Source organism: Mobula hypostoma, chromosome 3 (genome assembly GCF_963921235.1).
Source record: "Mobula hypostoma chromosome 3, sMobHyp1.1, whole genome shotgun sequence".
Taxonomy (NCBI): Eukaryota; Metazoa; Chordata; class Chondrichthyes; order Myliobatiformes; family Myliobatidae; genus Mobula; species Mobula hypostoma.
In genome coordinates, this window is record NC_086099.1 from 82,498,927 (window position 1) to 82,519,387 (window position 20,461).

Genomic DNA, 20,461 nt, shown 5'->3' on the forward strand with positions numbered 1-20,461 from the left:
CGGTCCTAAAAGGCTTCCCCTCTATCCTCAAACTGTGACCCCTCGTTCTAGACCTCCCCAACATCGGGAACAATCTTCCTGCATCTAGCCTGTCCAATCCCTTTAGGATCTTATACGTTTCAATCAGATCCCCCCTCAATCTTCTAAATTCCAACGAGTACAAGCCCAGTTCATCCAGTCTTTCTTCATATGAAAGACCTGCCATCCCAGGAATCAATCTGGTGAACCTTCTTTGTACTCCCTCTATGGCTCTTTGTACTCCCTCTATGGCATACCTTTCTCATACTATGTGCAATTTATCGACACATCTGCTTCTCAAATTCCCACTGACTATTGAGGGGGCAGGTATGTTGTTCTATGATATTGTCCTACCAGCGTAGCCATCCACTTCTTATTTCTAGATTCTACACAAATGGCCTTGTTAGATCATCCCTCAAGAATATCCTTTTCAAGCACTGCTGTTATGTCCTTCATTTTTAAAAAAGGCAATACTCACAACATTCTTACCTGTTCTTCTGACATGCCTGAAGCATCGGTGTCCTGGAATATTGAGTTGCTAGTCTTGTCTTTCTCTCAGCACCATTTCTGTTGTGGCCATAATATCCGAATCGCTAGAAGCAATCGCACACCCTCAGTTCGTCCGCCTTACCTGTTAAGCTATATGCATTGGATGCAGTTTAAAACAGTGGTCTTATCTGCTCTTTTACTACTGCTTCACTAATGTTCAACCTTACCACGGCTTCAGCTCAAGTAGTGCTGTGGCCCACATTCATACTTCTGTTACCTCTAGACCTGATTATTTTAATATACTCCAATCGGCCTCACTCATTCTACTTTTTATGAACCTGAGAAATGTATTTATTTATTTAGTGATATAGCATAGAGTAGGCCCTTCTGGCCCTTCAAGTCATGCCACCCCAGCAGCCCCACAATCCTGATTAACCCTAACCGAATCACAGGACAATTTTATAATAACCAGTTAATCTATCCAGTATGTCTTTGGATTGTAGAGCACCTGGGGAAAGCCCACGGATTCCATGGGGAGGACGTATAGAGACTCTTTACAAAATGGTGCCGAAATTGAATTCTGAACTCCTGAATCATGCCAATTGCTACTCTACTGTGGTACTTAACATTTACAATTACTGTCACTGCTGGGTTACGTTAATTTCCTTCTCAGCATTGCTTTCATTTTACACTTCCCTTCCTTTCCAGATTCCTTAATGGCTCTACATCATGGTAATCATGTTGTTTTCATCAACCCTATAGTTCTCCCCCAAGTCTTTAGTTTATCCCTGACCTGAATCTCTCCATTCATGGTAGCAGGGTCTTTAGTGGACATGACAGGTGATAGATGAAACAAGGTGAGGGGGAAAGGTGGGTGGGTGGGGGAGGGGGAATGAAAAGTAAGAAGCTGGGAGGTTCCAGCTTGTACTCCTTCCCCTCTCGAATCTTCTGATTCTGGCTTCTTTCTCGTCCTGATGAAGGGTCTCGGCCCTTATTCCTCTCCACAGATGCTGCCTGACTTGTTGAGTTCCTCCAGCCTTTTTGATGTGTTTCTGAAGATTTCCGGCATCTGCAGGATCCCTTGTGTTTATGCTTTGTTACTGAGTATTTATATATCCCAGTCTAGAGATCTTGGGATCTAGCTCCAGCTCCACAAAAAACTTAGCAAATCCAGTCTGGCTAGTGAGTGCTACATAAGTCTACACTGAATATTCATGAAACAAATGTTGTATAGTCTCTCACTAGGCACCACTTTCAATCAACTTAGAATTAAGATATCATTGGTTTTATCATGAGAAGTATAATTATTTTTGCACAATGTAATTGAACCAGCTTGCTTTCCAATATTTCCAGATATCTTCAGTAACTCCACCAGTGAAATGCCTTCCTTTGTAAGTCAAGAAGTGCTGAAAAACATTTGGTTCTACTTGGAACTCTCTGCCTACCATATAATCACAGAAGATTAAAATCGTAAACACAAGAGATCCTGCAAATGCTGGAAATCTTGAGCAACTCATAGTTCCAGTATCCAATCTCCTCATTTCTGTTTCCTACCCAAGATCCACAAACCTCACTGTCCAGTATGCCCATTGTTTCTGATTGCCCCACTGAACTTGTGTCTGCATACATCAACTTCATTTTGTCCCACTTGGTGTAGTTCCTTCCAACCTACATCTGTGACACTTCATATGCTCTCTATCCCTTCAATATTTTCATTTCCCTGGTGTGGATCGTGTTTTTTCCACTTTGGATATCCAGTCCCTATATACTTCCATCACCCATCAAGAAGGTCTTAAAGCTTCTTTCTTGACAGCGGACCTAACCAGCTTCCCTCCTTCACCTCCTTCCATCTGGTGGAGACTGGTCCTTACTCTCAACAATTTCTCTTTCAACTCCTCCCACTTTCTCCAAATCCAATGTGTAGCACAAAGGCCTTACCTATTCCTTCCTTTTTATTGGCTATGTAGAACAGTTCATGTTCCAAGCCTACACTAGTAACCTTCCAACTTTTCCTCTGCTACCCTGACAACTGCATTGGTGCTGCATCCTGCATTCATGTTGACCTTATGGATTTCATTTGGTTAGCCTCCAACCTTTATCCTTTCTTCTGTGATCCACAGTCCTCTCCCATTAGATTCCTTATTCAGCCCTTTACCTCATCCACCTATCTCCTCCCAGCTTCTTACTTCATCCCCCCTCATTCACCCACCAACACACCTTCCACATCACCTGGTCTCACCTCCCTCCTGCCAGCTTGTATTCCTTTCCCTCACTCCAACTTCTTATCTTGGCTTCTACCTCCATCCTTTCTGTCCTGACTGTCTGGTAATGTCAACTGTTTATTCACCTCCAGTGATGCTGCCTAATTTGATGTATTCCTCCAGCAGTTTGTTTGTGAGGAGTAGAATAAACTTTGTTTTATGTCTTCAGTCCCATGATATGATCGATTTAGCATTAAAAATCAGCAGTGTAAAAACTACATTATTATGATCATATACCAGAAGGATATCAATGAAAGTTAAACTTGTAATTGTTGAAGCTCATGAACAGATGGTTAAGTACCTGAACTGAATTGCTCTGTGCTTTTTTATTCAGGTACTAATTTGTTTATCTTAAATGTAAAAATTGTGACTAATATTGTATCAACTGTAGAGGAATCAGAAATAGAATGTTACCAGATACTGTGTAAATTCCCATGGTATCTAGTGATCCAGTAATCAGTCTCAGAGGCTGACGTCAGAACATCCTTCAAGTGGCTGAACCCTCTCAAAGCCTTGGGCCCTGGCAAGGTATTGAGAACCTGTGCCAACCAACTGGTTGGAGTGTTCTAGGATATCTCTAAACCTCTTACTGCTGCATTCGGAGGTTCCCATCTGCTTCAGAAGGGCACCAATCATTCTGGTGCCAAACAAAACCTGAGTGAGCTGTCTCAGTGACCCAACCGCAACAATAAGTCAACAGTGGAAGCAATTTCATTGGGCTTTAGGTCACCTGGACAACAGCAATACCTACGTAAGACTGCTGTTTATCAATTACTGCTCAACCTTCGATGCCATGATCCAGTCCGCATTAATTAACAAGTTTTAAATCTTTGGCCTCTGTACCTCCCTCTGCAACTGGATTTTTGGTTTCCACAGTCAATACAAATTGGTGAAAACATCTTTGCCTTGCTGAGAATCAACACAGGCGCATCTCAAGGATATGTGCTTAGTCTACTGCTCTGCTCTATCTACACTCATGACTGTGTGACTAAGCACAGCTCAAGTGACACCTATAAATTCACTGCTGACACCACTGTTGTTGGCAAAATGTCAGATGGCAACAAGGAGGTGTACGGGAGTGAAAAATATCGGTTGGTCAGTTGGAGTTGTAACAACTATGCACTCATCATCAGCAAAACCAAGGAAGTCAGGAGAGTGCACACACACACACACGTGCGCTTGTCCCCACTGAGAGGCTGAGAGGTCTGGCAGAAAGGAGGAGCGGTTTCAAGTTCCTGGGTATCAACATCTCAGAGGATCTATCCTGGGCCCACCATATTGATGCCATCATGACAAAGGCATGCCAGTGGCTAGAATTTATTAGAGTTTGAAGAGACTTGGTATGTCACTAAAGATCCTAGCAAGTTTCTACAGATGTACCATGGAGAGCATTCTCACTGGTCAGATTATTTTCTGGTATGGAAGCACCAAAATTGTTTCTTATTTATTCATTTACGGGATGTGGGCGTTGGCATCTAAGCCAGCATTTACTGCCCATTCCTAGCTGCCCTTGAGAAGGTGGTGATGAGCTGCCTTCTTGAACTGCTGCAGTCCCTGAGGTGTAGGTACACCCACAGTGCTGTTAGGGAGGGAGTTCCATGATTTTGACACAGCGGCAAAGATGGGATGGCGGTATGTTTCCAAGTCAGGATGGTGAGTGACTTGGAGGAGGATTTCCAAGTGGTGGTGTTCCCATGTATCTGCTGTTCTCATCCTTCTAGATGGTCGTGGTTATGGTATGGAAGGTGTTTCCTTGGGAACTTCGGTGTGTTGTTGCAGTGCATCTTGTAGATAGTACCCACTGCTCCAATTGTTCGTCGATGGTGGGGGGGGATTGGATGCTTGTGGAAGGGATACCAATCTAGTGGGCTGCCTTGTACTGGACGGTGTCAAGTTTCTTGAGTGTTGATGGAGCTGCACTCATCCAGGTGATCATCCTAGATGGCGACAGGTCTCATCCAGGTGATCATCCTAGATGGCGACAGGTCTCGGGAGTGAGAAGGTGAGTTACACGCTACAGGATTTCTTGCCTTTGACCTGCTGTAGTAACCACGGTGTTTATATGGCTAGACCAGTCCAGTTTACTGTCAATGGTAACCCCCTGGATGTTGATAGTAGTTGATTCAGTGATGGCGGTGCCACTAAATGTCAAGGGATGATGGTTAGAGCCTCTCTTGTTGGAGGTGGTCATTGCCTAGCACTTGCGTGGTTTGAATGTTACTTGCCAATTGTCAGCCCAAGCCTGCATATGGTCCAGGTCCTACTGCACGTTGTTATGAATTGTTTCCATATCTGAGGAGTCACAAATGGTGCAGAACATTGTGCAGTCATCTGTGAACATCCCCACTTCTGACTTTATGACAGAAGGAAGGTCATTGATGAAGCAGTTGGTTGGTCCTAAGACTCTTCCCTGAGGAACTCCTGCAGTGGTGTCCTGAGGATGAGATGATTGACCTCCAACCACCACAACCATCTTCCTTTGTATTTAGTATGATTCCAACTTGCGGAAGATTTTCCCCCCAATTCCCATTGACTCCATATTGGCTAGGGCACCTATATCCCATACTCAGTCAAATGCTGCCTTGATGTTGAGGGCTATAGGGGATCAAAAGAGATTACAGAGGATTGTAGACATAGCCAGCTCTGTCATGGGCCAAGTCTTCCCACCATTGGGGACATCTCTAACAGGCAGTGCCTCAAGAAGGCGGTATCCATTATTAAGGGCCCTCACCACCCAGGACGTGGCAGGAGGTATAGGAGCAAGACCTACACTCAATGTTTTAGGAACAACTTCTTCCCCTCTATCAGATTTCTAAACATTTCATGAATGGATGAACACTACACACTATTCCTCTTTCGCAATATTTATTTATTTTTATTGTAAGATTTTGTAATTTGTAATTGGCTGCACAAAACAATAAATTCGTAATTGGCTGCCACAGAACAATAAATTTCATGACTTGTATCAGTGACAATAAATCTGATTCTGATTCTGCAACTCATTTTTTGTATTTTTTCTTTAAACAATTATTCCTATTCTGCCTTATTCACATCAGTATGATCATCAATTTGTTTTGAGGGTTTAAGTGATGCCATTTTGAAACTTTCATGTCTCTACTTCCAGTGAAAGCAATAGAATGTCCCTGGAAAGTTTAGGCTCGCACCAATCTATTATAGGTGTTGTGCTTAATTTAAATGAGCTAATTTAGGCAAAGGTGGGCTCCTTTCTGGCAAAGTAGATTTTAGTTTTGATCAAGTGTATTGCCAGCCATAAATTCCAGGTGCAATTATTGATGTGTGGGAATTTATGCTAATCATGAAGATAGCAGGAACCTTTGTGGATGAGGATAGCAAGCATTAATAACATGTGATTGGTGAAACCCAGTGTTCCTGTGCCGCATTCCAGTGTGCTATTTTAAATGTAAACACTGTGACCAGAATCATATTGCACCCTTCAAAGAACTTACAGAATGCATAATCTTTTTGTTTGAAGTGACAATCAATACCATGCAAGTATAGAAGTTCACAGCCCAGAATGAGGCCACTTGACCTGTTGCATTCATTCTGGCTGAGAAAGTTAATTCAGATTTGTACCTCGAAGTTAAGAAAGGTATCAGAAAAGGCGAGGTGAGTAGACAGGAGGTGATGGTGAGTTGATTCAGGCAGGTAGCAATTAGGAAAAGTAGGGAGGTAACTAAGAGAGGGGTGTTAAGGTGAGGTGGTGAAACTGCATTTGGAAGAGGGAAAAAATATCAGGAGAGGGTGCATTCATTGCCATTGTGGCAGACAGCAAATTTCATTTTGGACACATAGGCTCCTATTTTATGCTTGCTTGATAAAGATATCATCAGCTAGTTTTTTCTCTTTTGAATAAGTAGCCTCCACCTGTAGTTCGTAGCATGATATTTAGGCTGACATCAACAATTTAGTAAGTGTAAGACTGGAGAGTAGAAGCTGCACTAAGTGGCTACTTTATTAGGTACACCTGCTCTTTAATGCAAATATCTAATCAACCAGTCATGTGGCAATGACTCAATGCATAAAAACCTGCATTCATGGTTGAGAGGTACAGTTGTTGTTCAGACCAAACATCAGAATGAGTGAAGAAATGTGTTTTCAGTGACTTTGACCGTGGAATGACTGTTGGTGCCAGATGGGGTGGTTTGAGTAGCTCAGAAACTGCTGATCTCCTGGGATTTTCACACACAACAGTCTCTAGAGTTTACAGAGAATGGTGTAAGAACAAAAACCATCCAGTGAGTAGCAGTTTTGTGAGACAAGAATGGCCAGTCTGGTTCAAGCTGAAGGGAAGGTGACAGTAACTCAAATATCCATGTGTTACAACAGTGGGGTGCAGAAGAGCATCTCTGAATGCACAACATGTTGAACCTTGAAGTGGATGGGCTACAGCAGCAGAAGACCATGAACTTACACTCAGTGGCCACTTCGTTAAGTACAGGAGGTACCTAATAAAATGGCCACAGAATGCATATTCTGCCACTGAATGATAACTTGTGGTAGTTATATTATGTCTCAAGTAGTGTTTTTGCAAGAAAATGTGAAGTTTTAAATCTCTACCAATTTCACTAAAGTATAATGTTGTATTGCTTTTCTGTTTTGACTATCAACACAGATGAGGTGTGTGCTTTTATTATGTTCTTATGAGGTGTGTATATTTTGGTAAAGTACATGCTTAGAGTATCTTTATGAATTTATGGCAATCTTATTTATTATATCCACTTAATAGGGAAAAGTGAATGCTCTATTATTTTATTAATTTTTGTACAAGATCATTGCAATTCCTGGGAAGTTCATTGCATGTCTTGGCTTAAGTCAAAGTAGGAAAGAGATACAAATTAGAAGCATAAATTATTGTTTGATCCCTACAATGTTGTTTTATGAAGTAAATTTTTAACAAAGCAAATAAAAATCTATTTATAACTATATTCCTGGTATTTATCTGAAGTACTGTAATACATTTCAAGATTAAAATATAGTAAAGACTATTTTATGATTTAATTTCTCTAGCTGGTAAAACTCTTTTGAAGGTGTGGCTCAAAATGAAGGGTTTAATCACAGCATGGTACTGCAGATTCAAAGGTTGAGTAGTTTAAAGATTGACTGTACTTAGTAGCTCCACCTTCTGAAAACGTCATTGGTTTTATCATGGAACAGTACTTCTGACTGACAGCATAGCTACTTTTAATAACCTTGTCATGTGACACTGAACAGTAGCTTTAGTGTAGTAGTAAGTCAGGTGCATTCAGTTCAATCTTTGTAAGGGGCTAGCACCCACACGTGTGCCTGCTGTATGTGTGTGCTTGTGAATGTGTGTGCATGTGTGCGTGGATTTATTGAAATTTTAAGCCAGAAGCTGAATGGAGTGGGACAGGTGCAACCAAGACTCTGAGTGGAGTGAAACAGAGGTGAGCAGTAGCATGATTCAATGATCTTTGCACGAGAATGAGTAGGAATGAAACTTAACTTTGAATTGACCAGGGAATTCTACATAAGTGTACTCACCTAAACCTCAACTGTCCTGAACTTGTTCTGGCAGTAAATGATTTGAGGCAGTGTCACAGGCAAGAAGAATGCTGCTTCTATTATTTTTCAAGAGATGAACTAACTTTTCTGAACTTGTTTTATGAACTCAGTTTAAAACTTTTAAAACTTCTCTGAAGTATTTTAAGCGGGACAGAAATTCCATCTCATGTTTATCTGCCTCCTTCATTTGGAATGCAGTCACATGTCATGTGATTTTCAATGCTGTGAAAAGTGACAGACTTCTTTTACTTTGCTGTTCATTTCTGAAAATTAAAATCCCACTGTCATTTGGTAATTTGCGGGAAGTGTACCATAAAAACAATGTGCTTGAGTAAATTAAGTATCTTAACTCAATGCATGAAGCAAGAGTTCGAATTAAAGTTGTAGATATTTTTAAGGTGTTGATAATGTCCTTAATTCTTATTGTTGCATTGTTATCTCCCAAATAACTTCTTGAGATTAACACTATTCAGAGTAGGAATGTGACTGCTCCAGAATGTAAGAAAAGGCTGCTGCTGGTGGTATAAAAATAGGCACCAATATATCAAGTCTATATCACCTGCATGAGAACAATTCATGAAAAAAAAGCAGACAGGTTCACAGCTGCTCTTTGGTTTATAGCTCTGTGAAGGGGGTTTTAGGTGTTCACATTCAAATCCAGAAGTATTTATTGGAAAAGAAGATTGAGGTTAACCTTACAAAAATCTTGATACACAGTTTTAGAATTAATATAATCTTCCATGAAGCAGAAGATGTGACTTTGTTCACTTTTTGCATCCCAATACTTTTAGGTCCTTTTATATTTTTACAGGAGTGTGAAGTCATTTGTATTATTGCATATTGTTGATGTTATGCTCACCAACCGCATATACTATGTAAATCCTGCACCACCTTTAAAGAGGAGCTAGGAATACCCGCTGTTATCTGGATGCCTCTGAGGTTTTATTTGTTTATAAATAGCTGATTGGTTTGGTCAAAGAAAGGATTTCAGCAACTGTTTTCTTTAATCCTTCCAAATTGTGTTACTTCTGTCATGTATTAGATCTGTGAGTGAATGACAAGGATTAAATTTGATTTATCAGGAATATATTTTGTAACCTCACCAATAATGTATTGATGTCCTATTAGGAAAATATTAATTAAATATGAGAATGTACTATGTATATACTTTGAATTTTATAATGCAGTTACAGTATAAACTGACATTGTGGAAAGTTTTGTTCTATTGCCCTTGAAATTCATTAGGGGCAAAGGTACAGTAACTATGTTGTATAACAAGCAACCTTGATCAGTCTATGATCTGTGTTATAAAATCAAAACTGTTCTGTGCATTCCAGAGTTTTAGTTAGAAAGGGACCAGACCATGGAAATGATCCCATAATAATAAATGTTATAGCCTTTTATAGCTATGATGTCTTTTCATCTCAGATTTCCTGGTTTATGCTGAGAAGACACATCTTAAGAATAAATAATTTCTGTAGAACTCCCCTTATTGTGACAAATTAAAGTGACAATTCAATTGCATTAGTTATGGATGGGGTGCAGTGGGTTGTGGACAACACTCAGTGTTTTTGAGAGCACTGAAATTAAGTGTTCTGCACTTTATAAACCTCAATATTCAGTGATTTTAAACATGAAATACAATAAAGTTGGAAACTGAACAATAATCAGGAAATAAATAAGATTGCATCTTTGTACCATGCTTGATCATAAAACTATTATCTGAAGACAAATGCTAAGAAACATAGGATCAATTCAGCTGCCTGTGGATAGCAGTTTATAATGGAGTTTGGGGTCTTCATCCAGGATCCTCATTCTTCATAATCGGCAAGTCCTAGGGTTGATACCAAAGATTGAAGTCTGAAGGTTCATCGAAAGTCTAGAAGTGAAGGCCTAATGGCCAGAGTCCTGAGTTTGTGAGTCCACTAGGAAGTCAAATCCCAATGTCTGCAAATCTGCGAGTCCACCAGAAGGCTGGAGGCTGAAGATGGCCTGTCCAGGGATTGGAAGACTGTAAATGTGGATGGGTGTGTGTGTGGAGAGAGGGAGGAACGGGGCTTGCTTATCTGTTGTTTTTTTTCTGTTGTTTGTTGTGTTCTGTGTTGTTCTGCTGAGCATGTGGGCATGCAATTATGGTGCCAGAAGTTGTGGCGAAATTTGTGGAATGCCCCCAGCATATCGTTAGGTTGTGTTGGTTGTTAAAGTAAACATTGCGTTTCACTGTACATGTAAATAGAAATGAATCTGTAAGTTTGGGACCTGCAGGAGATGAGCCTTTTGGCTTGTTCTGCCACTGGACTTTGCGCTAAACCCTAAAATGGAACAGAGCCTTGCAGGGATTCCCTAGCATTATATTGAGGAACCACCACTAGGATCCTATGCCAGGTTAGACTTGGCAAAGGATCTCAGATCCTATTGATTTTCATGCAGAATTCTAAAACCACAGATTAGAAGGTAAATGACAAAATAAACTTTTAAAAATTAATTTTGCTACATTTTCACACACGAAATGCTGGAAGACTTCAGCAAGTCAGGAAGCATCTACGGAGGGAAATTAACAGTCAATGTTTCATGTCGAGAACTTACACAAGGACTGAAGGGGCAGAAGCCAGAATAAGACCTCGCTTTCGGTGGTGTTTTTAGTTATTTCCAAGTGTTTGTTGTCATTTTAATGACGTTTAACAATTTTATTCTTACTTACCTACTTGCTGTAATTTTCATTGTTATGAACACAGTTCAGAGACATTTAAAAACTGACAGCTTTGATAAATTACAAACTTCCATGCTCAGCTTTGCTTTTTGTCAGGACTAATTTGGAGGTGAAGGCTCCTCACCAGGTTGATCAGTCAGATCATACTACAGGACTTAGGGGTGCAGGTGAGCAATGATATAACCCCTCTATGTCCGGCCCCGATGTGCAGAGACTATAAGTGATGGTTCTGGGCAGCAGACTCATTACAGCCTAATTCAGTCCAAGGATAAACACAAGGTATTCGGTAGATGCTGGAAATCTTGAGCAAAATGCACAATTTAAAACAAATTAAGAGATACAGTATGGTAACAGGCCCTCCCAGGCCAATGAGCCTGTGCTACCCATTATAGCCATGTGACCAATTAACTTACTAACCTGTATGTCTTTGGAATGTGGGAGGAAACCGGAGCATCTGGAAGAATGGGGAGAACATACAAACTCCTTACAGACAGCGGTGGCAATTGAATCCCGGTCTCTGGTGTTACACTAACCATTGTGATGCTAGAGGGACATAGAAAGTTAGGCAGTGTCTATGGAGGAGAGTGAACAGTCGACGTTTTGGGCCAAGACCCTTCATCAGGAAACAGATGAACCAATTCAAGGCTATTTTTAAAAAAAATATTTGTGACCAAGCTAAATAGATATTTGATAATAGATGATAAACAACTAAATGCAGATAATTAAATGAACTAAAACTTCATTTTAAAAATTTTTACCAGTAATGCAAAGAATTTTACTCATTGCTCTGTATAGGAGAAATTTAATAAAATCATTTCAGAAGCAGCAGCCTAGTGCAATGCGTAGGTATAGCAATGAGATATGCATGAATTGCTGCCAGCAATTCTCCTCCCAATTTCCCAAAGTTAATTTCCTAACCTCAGTCAGCATTTAAAACCTAACTTGTACTATCAATTCATCAGGCTGAAAAAAAAAGCAAATGATAAAAGTATTTTGCCTTTTAATTGCTGGAGATGCATCACTTTGGTGGTTTTCTGGACAATAAGAGTGTAATTCTGAATTCCAAGTTTGTTAATCTCTTTTTGCAGCATATGCAAGTAGCAAACTATTTTAAATAAGTTGTTTTTAATCTAGTTGGAAGTTCGCAAAATTGTTGCAACCAAAAATATTTGTTTAGAATTAGGTTGCATTGTTTTAACTGCTACTTATTTAACAAATCTGGTACAGTACCAAGTTCAGAACAGACAGGTGATATGATAGGAACCTTATTTGTTCTTTGGTAGAAGCATGAGGTTCACCATTCCTTCTGCTTGCCAATGTACCTTTTTGCTGATTCTTTTATCCAATTACCAAAGCTGATCTGCACTGAAAACAGCACACCTCTGAACAACTAAGTGGTTAAAAAAACAGCTTCGCTTTGAAAGTTTTTTATATAATTCAAAGGTGATTATCTAGAAAATAAAGCAGAAAAGATTTAAAGAGGAATAATACACATCTGTCTTGGATTCCTGTTAAAAATTGTCTACCAAGTAGTATTAGACAAAACATTGACGGTCAAGGTACTGAAAATCCTTGGTGAAATTGTTATTATAGTAAATTAATAGTGCAATATTTGTCAGTGAAATCAAGCTTCTTAAAGTGTGTTTTGCTTTCTCTATAGTGTGCTGCCTTAGTTGGTGAAGATCAACCTCTTTGTTCAGATCTCCCTGAACTAGATCTTTCTGAGCTTGATGTGAATGACTTGGACACAGAAAACTTTCTGGGTGGACTCAAGTGGTACAGTGACCAATCAGAAATTATTTCCAATCAGTATGGCTCTGAATCATCTGATCTCTTTGAGGTAAGCAGCTGAAATACCTGTAGCATACACCAAAGTCAAAGGTTTGTTTTCTTTTAACCCAAAACAATCTGCTGAACACATTACTCCTTAAACAAGATTTTTCTCAAAAGACTTGCAAAAGAAGATGTTGAAAATAAAAATAGACTTCCTAAACCCACTAAGTTCCATGCAAACTAATATTCCATATTTAGTTTGAAACAACTCAGATACAATTTCAGTTTTATTAATTTGACATGTATTGTTGAAAAAGCAGAGAGGATATGTTGGTATGAAAGCAAATTGATCCATAACTCAAGAATGAGCTGACCTGATAATTCATGAAGATTGTGTGCGATATGATTAATTACTCAAGTGGATTATAAATTGCCTTTCAACACCACAACTGTATGTTTTGGTTTTGAAATAAATAAATTAATTACAATTAAATTAAAAGTGATTGGTACGCAGTGGTGTGGTTGCTAGAACTGCTGCCTCACGGCACCAGCAGCTCAGATCTGATTCTGACTTTTGGTGATGTCTTTTTAGAGTTTGCATGTTGTTCATGTCACCACTTCTGGCTGTACAGATTACCTCTCATGACCCCAAATAGACAGGTTGATAGTTTAAATGACCACAGCAAATTACCCCTATTTTTTAGGTAAGAGGTTTGAGCAGGGTTAATGAGAATGTGGGGCGTATGATATTGGATTACGATAAATTGGTGCTCAATGGTTCATGTGGATTTGGAGGGCCAAACGGCTCATTTTTGTGCTGTATGGGAGTCTGTGACAATGAGTCTACTCACAAAGGTTGAAAATGTTGATACTAAATCGAAAGTAAATTAATTCAGAATTCCAAACCTGGTTTTGCTGGTGACGTTTTCTCACTTAAATATAGAAAAACTATGGGCCAGATTTTTGGGCAAAGGCAGCAATTCACATTAGAAACACCAGTACGTCCATTGCAACTTAAGACATGGACTAGTACACATGCGTTGAACAAGGCAGAAGTCTGAACATTACTGACTGATTCAGAAAGCTGTATTCTGGACTTCCCATGTGTCTGACTGCAGTGCCCAATCTCTCTGGGATTCCACCATTGCATAATGAGGAATCATCACTTGGAGAATCAGACTGGACAGCTATGTGTGGAGCCAAAAGAGATCGGGGAGATTTTAAACAATTTCTTTTCTTCAGTATTCACTAAGGAGAAGGATATTGAATTTGTAAGGTAAGGGAAACAGATAGGGAAGTTATGGAAACTGTGATGATTAAAGAAGAGCAAGTACTGGCACTTTTAAGGAATATAAAAGTGGATAAGTCTCCGGGTCCTGACGGGATATTCCCTAGGACATTGAGGGAAGTTAGTGTGGAAATAGCAGGGGCTCTGACAGAAATATTTCAAATGTCATTAGAAACGGGGATGGTGCCGGGGGATTGGCGTATTGCTTACGTTGTTCCATTGTTTAAAAAGGATTCTAAGAGTAAACCTAGCAATTATTATCGGCCTATGAGTTTGATGTCAGTGGTGGGTAAATTGATGGAAAGTATTCTTAAAGATGGTATATATAATTATCTGGATAGACAGGGTCTGATTAGGAACAGTCAACATGGATTTGTGTGTGGAAAGTCATGTTTGACAGATCTCATTGAATCTTTTGAAGAGGTTACTAGGAAAGTTGACGAGGGTAAAGTGGTGAATGTTGTCTATATGGACTTCAAGTAAGGCCTTTGACAAGGTTCCACATGGAAGGTTAGTTAGGAAGGTTCAATCGTTAGATATTAATATTGAAGTAGTAAAGTAGATTCAGCAGTGGCTGGATGGGAGACACCAGAAAGTAGTGGTGGATAACAGTTTGTCAGATTGGAGGCCGGTGACTAGTGGTGTGCCTCAGGGATCTGTACTGGGTCCAATGTTGTTTGTCACATACATTAATGATTTGGATGATGGGGTGGTAAATTGGATTAGTAAGTATGCAAATGATACTAAGATAGGTGGAGTTGTGGATAATAAAGTAGGTTTTCAAAGCTTGAAGAGAGATTTATGCCAGTTAGAAGAGTGGGCTGAAAAATGGCAGATGGAGTTTAATGCTGAAAAGTGTGAGGTGCTACATTTTGGTAGGACTAATCAAAATAGGACATACATGGTAAATGGTAGGGCATTGAAGAATGCAGTAGAACAGAGGGATCTAGGAATAATGGTGCATAGTTCCCTGAATGTGGAATCTTATGTGGATAGGGTGGTGAAGAAAGCTTTTGGTATGCTGGCCTTTATAAATCAGAGCATTGAGTAAAGGAGTTGGGATGTAATGTTGAAATTGTACAAGGCATTGGTGAGGCCAAATTTGGAGTATTGTGTACAGTTCTGGTCACCGAATTATAGGAAAGATGTCAACAAAATAGAGAGAGTACAGAGAAGATTTACTAGAATGTTACCTAGGTTTCATCATCTAAGTTACAGAGAAAGGTCGAACAAGTTGGGTCTTTATTCTTTGGAGCGTAGAAGGTTGAGGGGGGACATGATAGAGGTATTTAAAATTATGAGGGGGATACATCGGGTTGATGTGGATAGGCTTTTTTCCATTGAGAGTAGGGGAGATTCAAACAAGAGGACATGAGTTGAGAGTTAAAGGGCAAAAGTTTAGGGGGAACAAGAGGGGGAACTTCTTTACCTAGAGAGTGGTAGCTGTGTGGAACGAGCTTCCAGCAGAAGTGGTTGAGGCAGGTTAAATTGGATAGCTGTCTGGACAGGAAAGGAATGGAGGGTTATGGGCTGAGTGCAGGTCAGTGGGACAAGGTGAAAGTAAGCGTTTGGCACAGACTAGAAAGGCTGAGACGGCCTGTTTCCGTGCTGTAATTGTTATATGGTTATATGGATCACAGGTAGAAACTGACTACAGGATCTGAGACCCCAGTATTCAGTGGCAATTGTGGAGATATAGGATGGTAAGGATAAGTTGTATTACTTCTTAAAAAATTACTTCATTTTAGTTCAATGTTATGAATTATTTATTGGTGTTTTATATGGCAAAATCCCAGCCCCCGTTTTGCCTTCTGTGTATGGCTTTTGAGGCAGGGCCTTTGAACCACATCTTTCAATGCGCTGTTACTGACTCTCCTTGTCCAGCCCAGGTTAATATTGCCTTGCAGTTCAATCCATCCGTTTATTTCCTAGTATCACTGTGTAGGCAGGTTATCACCTACACATGCTCCCACATCCCCCTTTCTGTTAGATAGTAAAGAGGAGTTGGAAAATTGAAAATGACAAGGAAGTGTTTACTGATGGGGAGTTTAAAAATAGCTGTGAGAGTCAGTAGGCTTATAGTCCTGTCGAAGGGTCTCGGCCTGAAACGTTGACACCTCTTCCTAGAGATGCTGCCTGGCCTGCTGCGTTCACCAGCAACTTTGATGTGTGTTGCAGGAAGTGTTTACTGTTTTGTTACTGTCAATACCTGGAAACTTGCCATTTTGGTAAAGCTTTGAAAAAGGTGGTGCGAATGCCTGCAGAAGTAGACTGGGGTTCATGAGCCTACTGAAAGCATGATCTGTTATTGTAATATGTTGTGCAGTCACTCTGCTAAATACTGCTCCAGGCTTCTCAATAAAAAAATCTTTAAAAATTGAAGCAGTTCCACATTACACATTAATATATATGTTCTGACCCGTTGTGATCACCAGTCCCTATGTGGTTGGGCAGTCCCAACCAGTCAGAATCTATACATCATCTGGTGCTGAAAGACCTTTGAGTAGAATTTGCCCTGGAGCTGTGGTTGGTCCAAGGTATGAGGATGGCAGCAAGCAGCTCATGTTGACGACTGAAGGAAGTTCAGATTGATCTTGCACTGCTCCCCTCATTCCAAGGTTTGTTGTTTGTAGGTATTCTACTATGTAATCCCATCACAGGGGTGAGGCCAGATCAGCTCTGAAAACATGCTGAAAAATGAAACTGACAGCCAGCTAGGCCATAACACCTGGCCTTGTCAAAACTTGCACTTGGGTGTACAGGGCACAGATGTCAAAACTTGCAGATGACATGAAGCTCAGCGGTATAAAGATCTTGACTTCAAGGAAGAGAATAGTAACTGTAAGGAAGGCAGAAGTAAGTTCAAGGAGGTGATGTGACTGTGAAGAGTTCAGTGATAAACCTAAAGAGAGAGGGTAATAACTGTGAAAAGAATGGTAATAGATCTAGTACCCACTTTCAGTTGTGCCTCCTAAAGTGTAAAATTTCAGTTTTCCGCATTGGGTCTCATCTGATGCCGAGCCATCCATTACACAAGCTTGTCAACAAAACAAATGCTTCAAGCCAAACACATTTATCAAGCATTTTGGCAATTCTGTCACAAAAAAATTCACCTTATTAAAAGAATTTTTATCACATTAGGTTGTAGAATATCTGATGGTCCTGCTCATTTCGATAAACCACTGAAGGGTCTCAGCCTGAAGCACTGACTGTTTATTCCCCTCCATAGAGGCTGCTTGAGTTGCTCAGTTCCTGAAGCATTTTGTGTGCGTTATCAGTGGATTTTCTTTCAGGTCCTATCCTGGTCTGCATTTCAAGCTGTGTTTGCAGATGAGCTGCTTTTATTGCTCTAAGTTTCTGGATTGTGGAGGTAAAAATTTATCTGAGTTGTCACTTCCCTTCACTTTATCGACGTCTGTTGGATTTTATCTGTGTGTCACATGAGCACACATATTGCATCTATATTTGTCACACTAGGAAGGGATTAGATTTGTGTGAGATACATTCACAGTAAGGCTGTCTAGTGATATTCACTGACTAATCACAGTGCAGACTGGTCCTTTTGTCTAAGCTCTGAAAGGCTGCCAGTACCGGAGGACCATTCAGTGCCTTCACGAGAAGATGTTTTACACTTGGTTTTCCAAATCTCCTGGATATGCATCTTCTAAATGTGCATATAAAAAGGATGCTATGTAATCAACAAAGAATGAATAGCTAGCTCTGAAGTTTTAAGGGATTAAACAGTTAACAGGAATGGATTCAGTTGGATGCATAAATGGTTCCTACAGCTGACCTGAATAATATCAGATTGCTGCCTTTTTTTCCTTAAAAATTTCCATTTAAATTAATACATGCAAAATTAACCATGTATGCTGTCAGTCTAGGTGCAATACTGAATTTTGAGCTGTCTTAGTTACGTTAGTGAGCGTAAAAAATCTGAATTCCATTGTAAACTATTACATGATTAATAAAGGGTTGTTGCAAGGTTGTTTGTTGTTTGGTAACTTTGGTATGTTTGAATTGATTATAAGTTGCTTAAAATCTTTCATTAGTACAAATAAATTTGACTATAATCTGACATTCAGTCCGAGCTATACAATGGAGTTGCATAGTAAGCTGATATGTTGCACTATGGGTGTCTTGCATCTGGTAAGCATGTAATTTCAGCTATAGGAATTTGTAGCCTTGCAAAGAGGAACCTTGAAAATTTGGTAAATTCAGTTCATATTAGGTGTATAGTGCTTTATGTGAAAGGACGTAGAATTAAAATTGGTTTAAAATTTAAACCAAAATCAAGAGGATTATATTTCTAAATGGTACAGTTAAGAAATCAAATAGAATACAAGGCTACAAAGAAAATGCAAAATAATTTCATACCTTGAAGTAACTACACAGGATTATTTTTTAAAGAAATATGTAATATAGGAATTCAAATTGTTCATTTTTATTTTTAGTTCAGAGTGTTGTTGGCAATGTCTACCATATCACCAGCATCCAGGACAGCCCATTAACAAGTCAGGTTAGTTAATAGTCTAGATGCACATTTCGAAAGGCATGCAGAGTATTCTCAAATGAAAGTTAATGGAAGTATAAATTCCGGGTGGTTTATGTTCTTTATCAACAAGAAGATTTATCTGTGGAAAAAGACTATGTTTCCTAGTAGGCCATCAGAGAGTTTTTCTTTTCAATTTTTAAAATTGTAAAATTCAAGCTCTCTATATATAAAGTGTACTATTTTCTTAGGAACTGTGAAAAAAAGCACACTGTCACTGCAGTATGAATCATATGGTAGAGTATACTGCAGCATGAGTCATATGGTCGAGTAACACAATGCAGGAGCTGGTCTCGGCTTGAAATAGATTGACAAAGTCTGCCACAAATTTAAAAAAATAAAATCTGCAAAGGCTTTAAAAGTGCACAATTTAAGCTGCAACATAACACACTTTGTTCAAAAATGATATAGAAAACATATCTCTCAATCCCTTAAAGGAATTATGTATAATAGTTACATATTGTTTCATACAGCTTCTTAGTATTGTTACGTGATGTTAGTTGCTCACTTTAACTCAATATATTTAACCTTGTGAGCTCCAACTACTTGTTTCATCTTCCATTTCAAGAAAATAATTTAGAGAAACAAGGTTGTTACATTTTATACAAACTTGCATTTTGTTCCCTTTTCATCATTATTTTTCTCATATGGTGAAAAGACCACATATGGAGCAATATCATTGGAAATAAGTATTACTTAGAAGCTTCTTGGAGGACTTAACAACAAATTAATTGTTTTAAAGTTATTTTCCATGTTGCCTAGGTCAGTAGAATGACATTGAAAATGAGCCCAGGGACACCAGAATAAAATATTCCTACACTGTTCCCCTTCCCTAGAAATAGGATGCATGCAATGGAGTAAGTGACCCAACAATCAACTCTATACATTTGCATTAGATTTAAATGATAATTTTGTTCTCATTGTTTATGAAATAGATTGTGTCCCTGTCATGCCCACTGATCATGAAAAATTTTGAGCAAACCATTCCAAACTCTGTGAAGTCTCCAAAACCACTCGGGCAGATAATATGGCTTAGAAAAGCAAGCAATTGAGGCAGCTCTTCCTTGGTGATCCCCAGGGAATTGAAATATTTATCAGGCCCAGGAGAAGTGCCAGCAGGAGATCTTCATGTCTGCTTTCCTAATATTCCCCAATCACCATTACAACCCCAGCATTGTTGATGATGACCACTCACTTAAGAGGACAGTGCGAAATGCAGACTATGATTCAGGAGTAATAACTCCAGCTAATGAAGTAGAGCTTGGTAAAAGTTGAACACTTGGTGTTTTTGGTGGTACTACTTGAGGAGGAATTTCTGTTCAGGAAAGTTCCTGCTCTTTGCATCAAAGGAGTTTGAGAAATATCAAGATTGCAAAAACAGGACCTTAACTTGAATCTTCATCCAAAAGACAGGTGCATGAGTCTCTGGATAAAGGATATGGCATTGAGTAACTCCTGGAGTATATTTTGAATTGAAGCACATCTCACCAACAAGCAACCAACTAGGCTAAGCTAGGATTGTGTGGTTACTGCAGGGACAAACCAGGCACAGTGGCTTAACATATGAGCAACAATTTGTTAATTTGATTCCCCATTCTTGGCTTTGCATTGTAGTGGAATAAGTTAGGGTATAGGTAGTGGAAAGTAAATGGGATTGTTTTATGAGGATAGGTTGAGAGAACTAGAGCTTTTCTCTCCGAAGTGAAGGAGGATGAGAAGTGATTTGATTTATATTCATCTTTGCCTTTTCCCTTGCAAAGCATATTTTAGGCATATCAAAAGCAGACCCCTGTTTATTTTCACATGAAGCAATGAAGGGTCCAGCA

At 39.4% G+C, this 20,461-nt stretch overlaps 1 protein-coding gene across 5 annotated transcripts in view; it reads left to right on the forward strand.

Annotated features, from left to right (window-relative positions):
* ppargc1a (peroxisome proliferator-activated receptor gamma, coactivator 1 alpha) overlaps positions 1 to 20,461 on the forward strand; it is a 587,416-nt gene that overhangs the window by 459,389 nt on the left and 107,566 nt on the right. For 3 of the 5 annotated variants that reach the window (XM_063043362.1, XM_063043363.1, XM_063043366.1), the window contains exon 2: positions 12,683 to 12,862. In XM_063043362.1, the coding sequence (XP_062899432.1) occupies positions 12,683 to 12,862 (180 nt within the window). Of the gene's footprint in view, positions 1 to 8,030; positions 8,195 to 12,682; positions 12,863 to 20,461 lie in introns of those variants that run through there. The other 2 variants (XM_063043364.1, XM_063043365.1) reach the window with 1 other exon arrangement.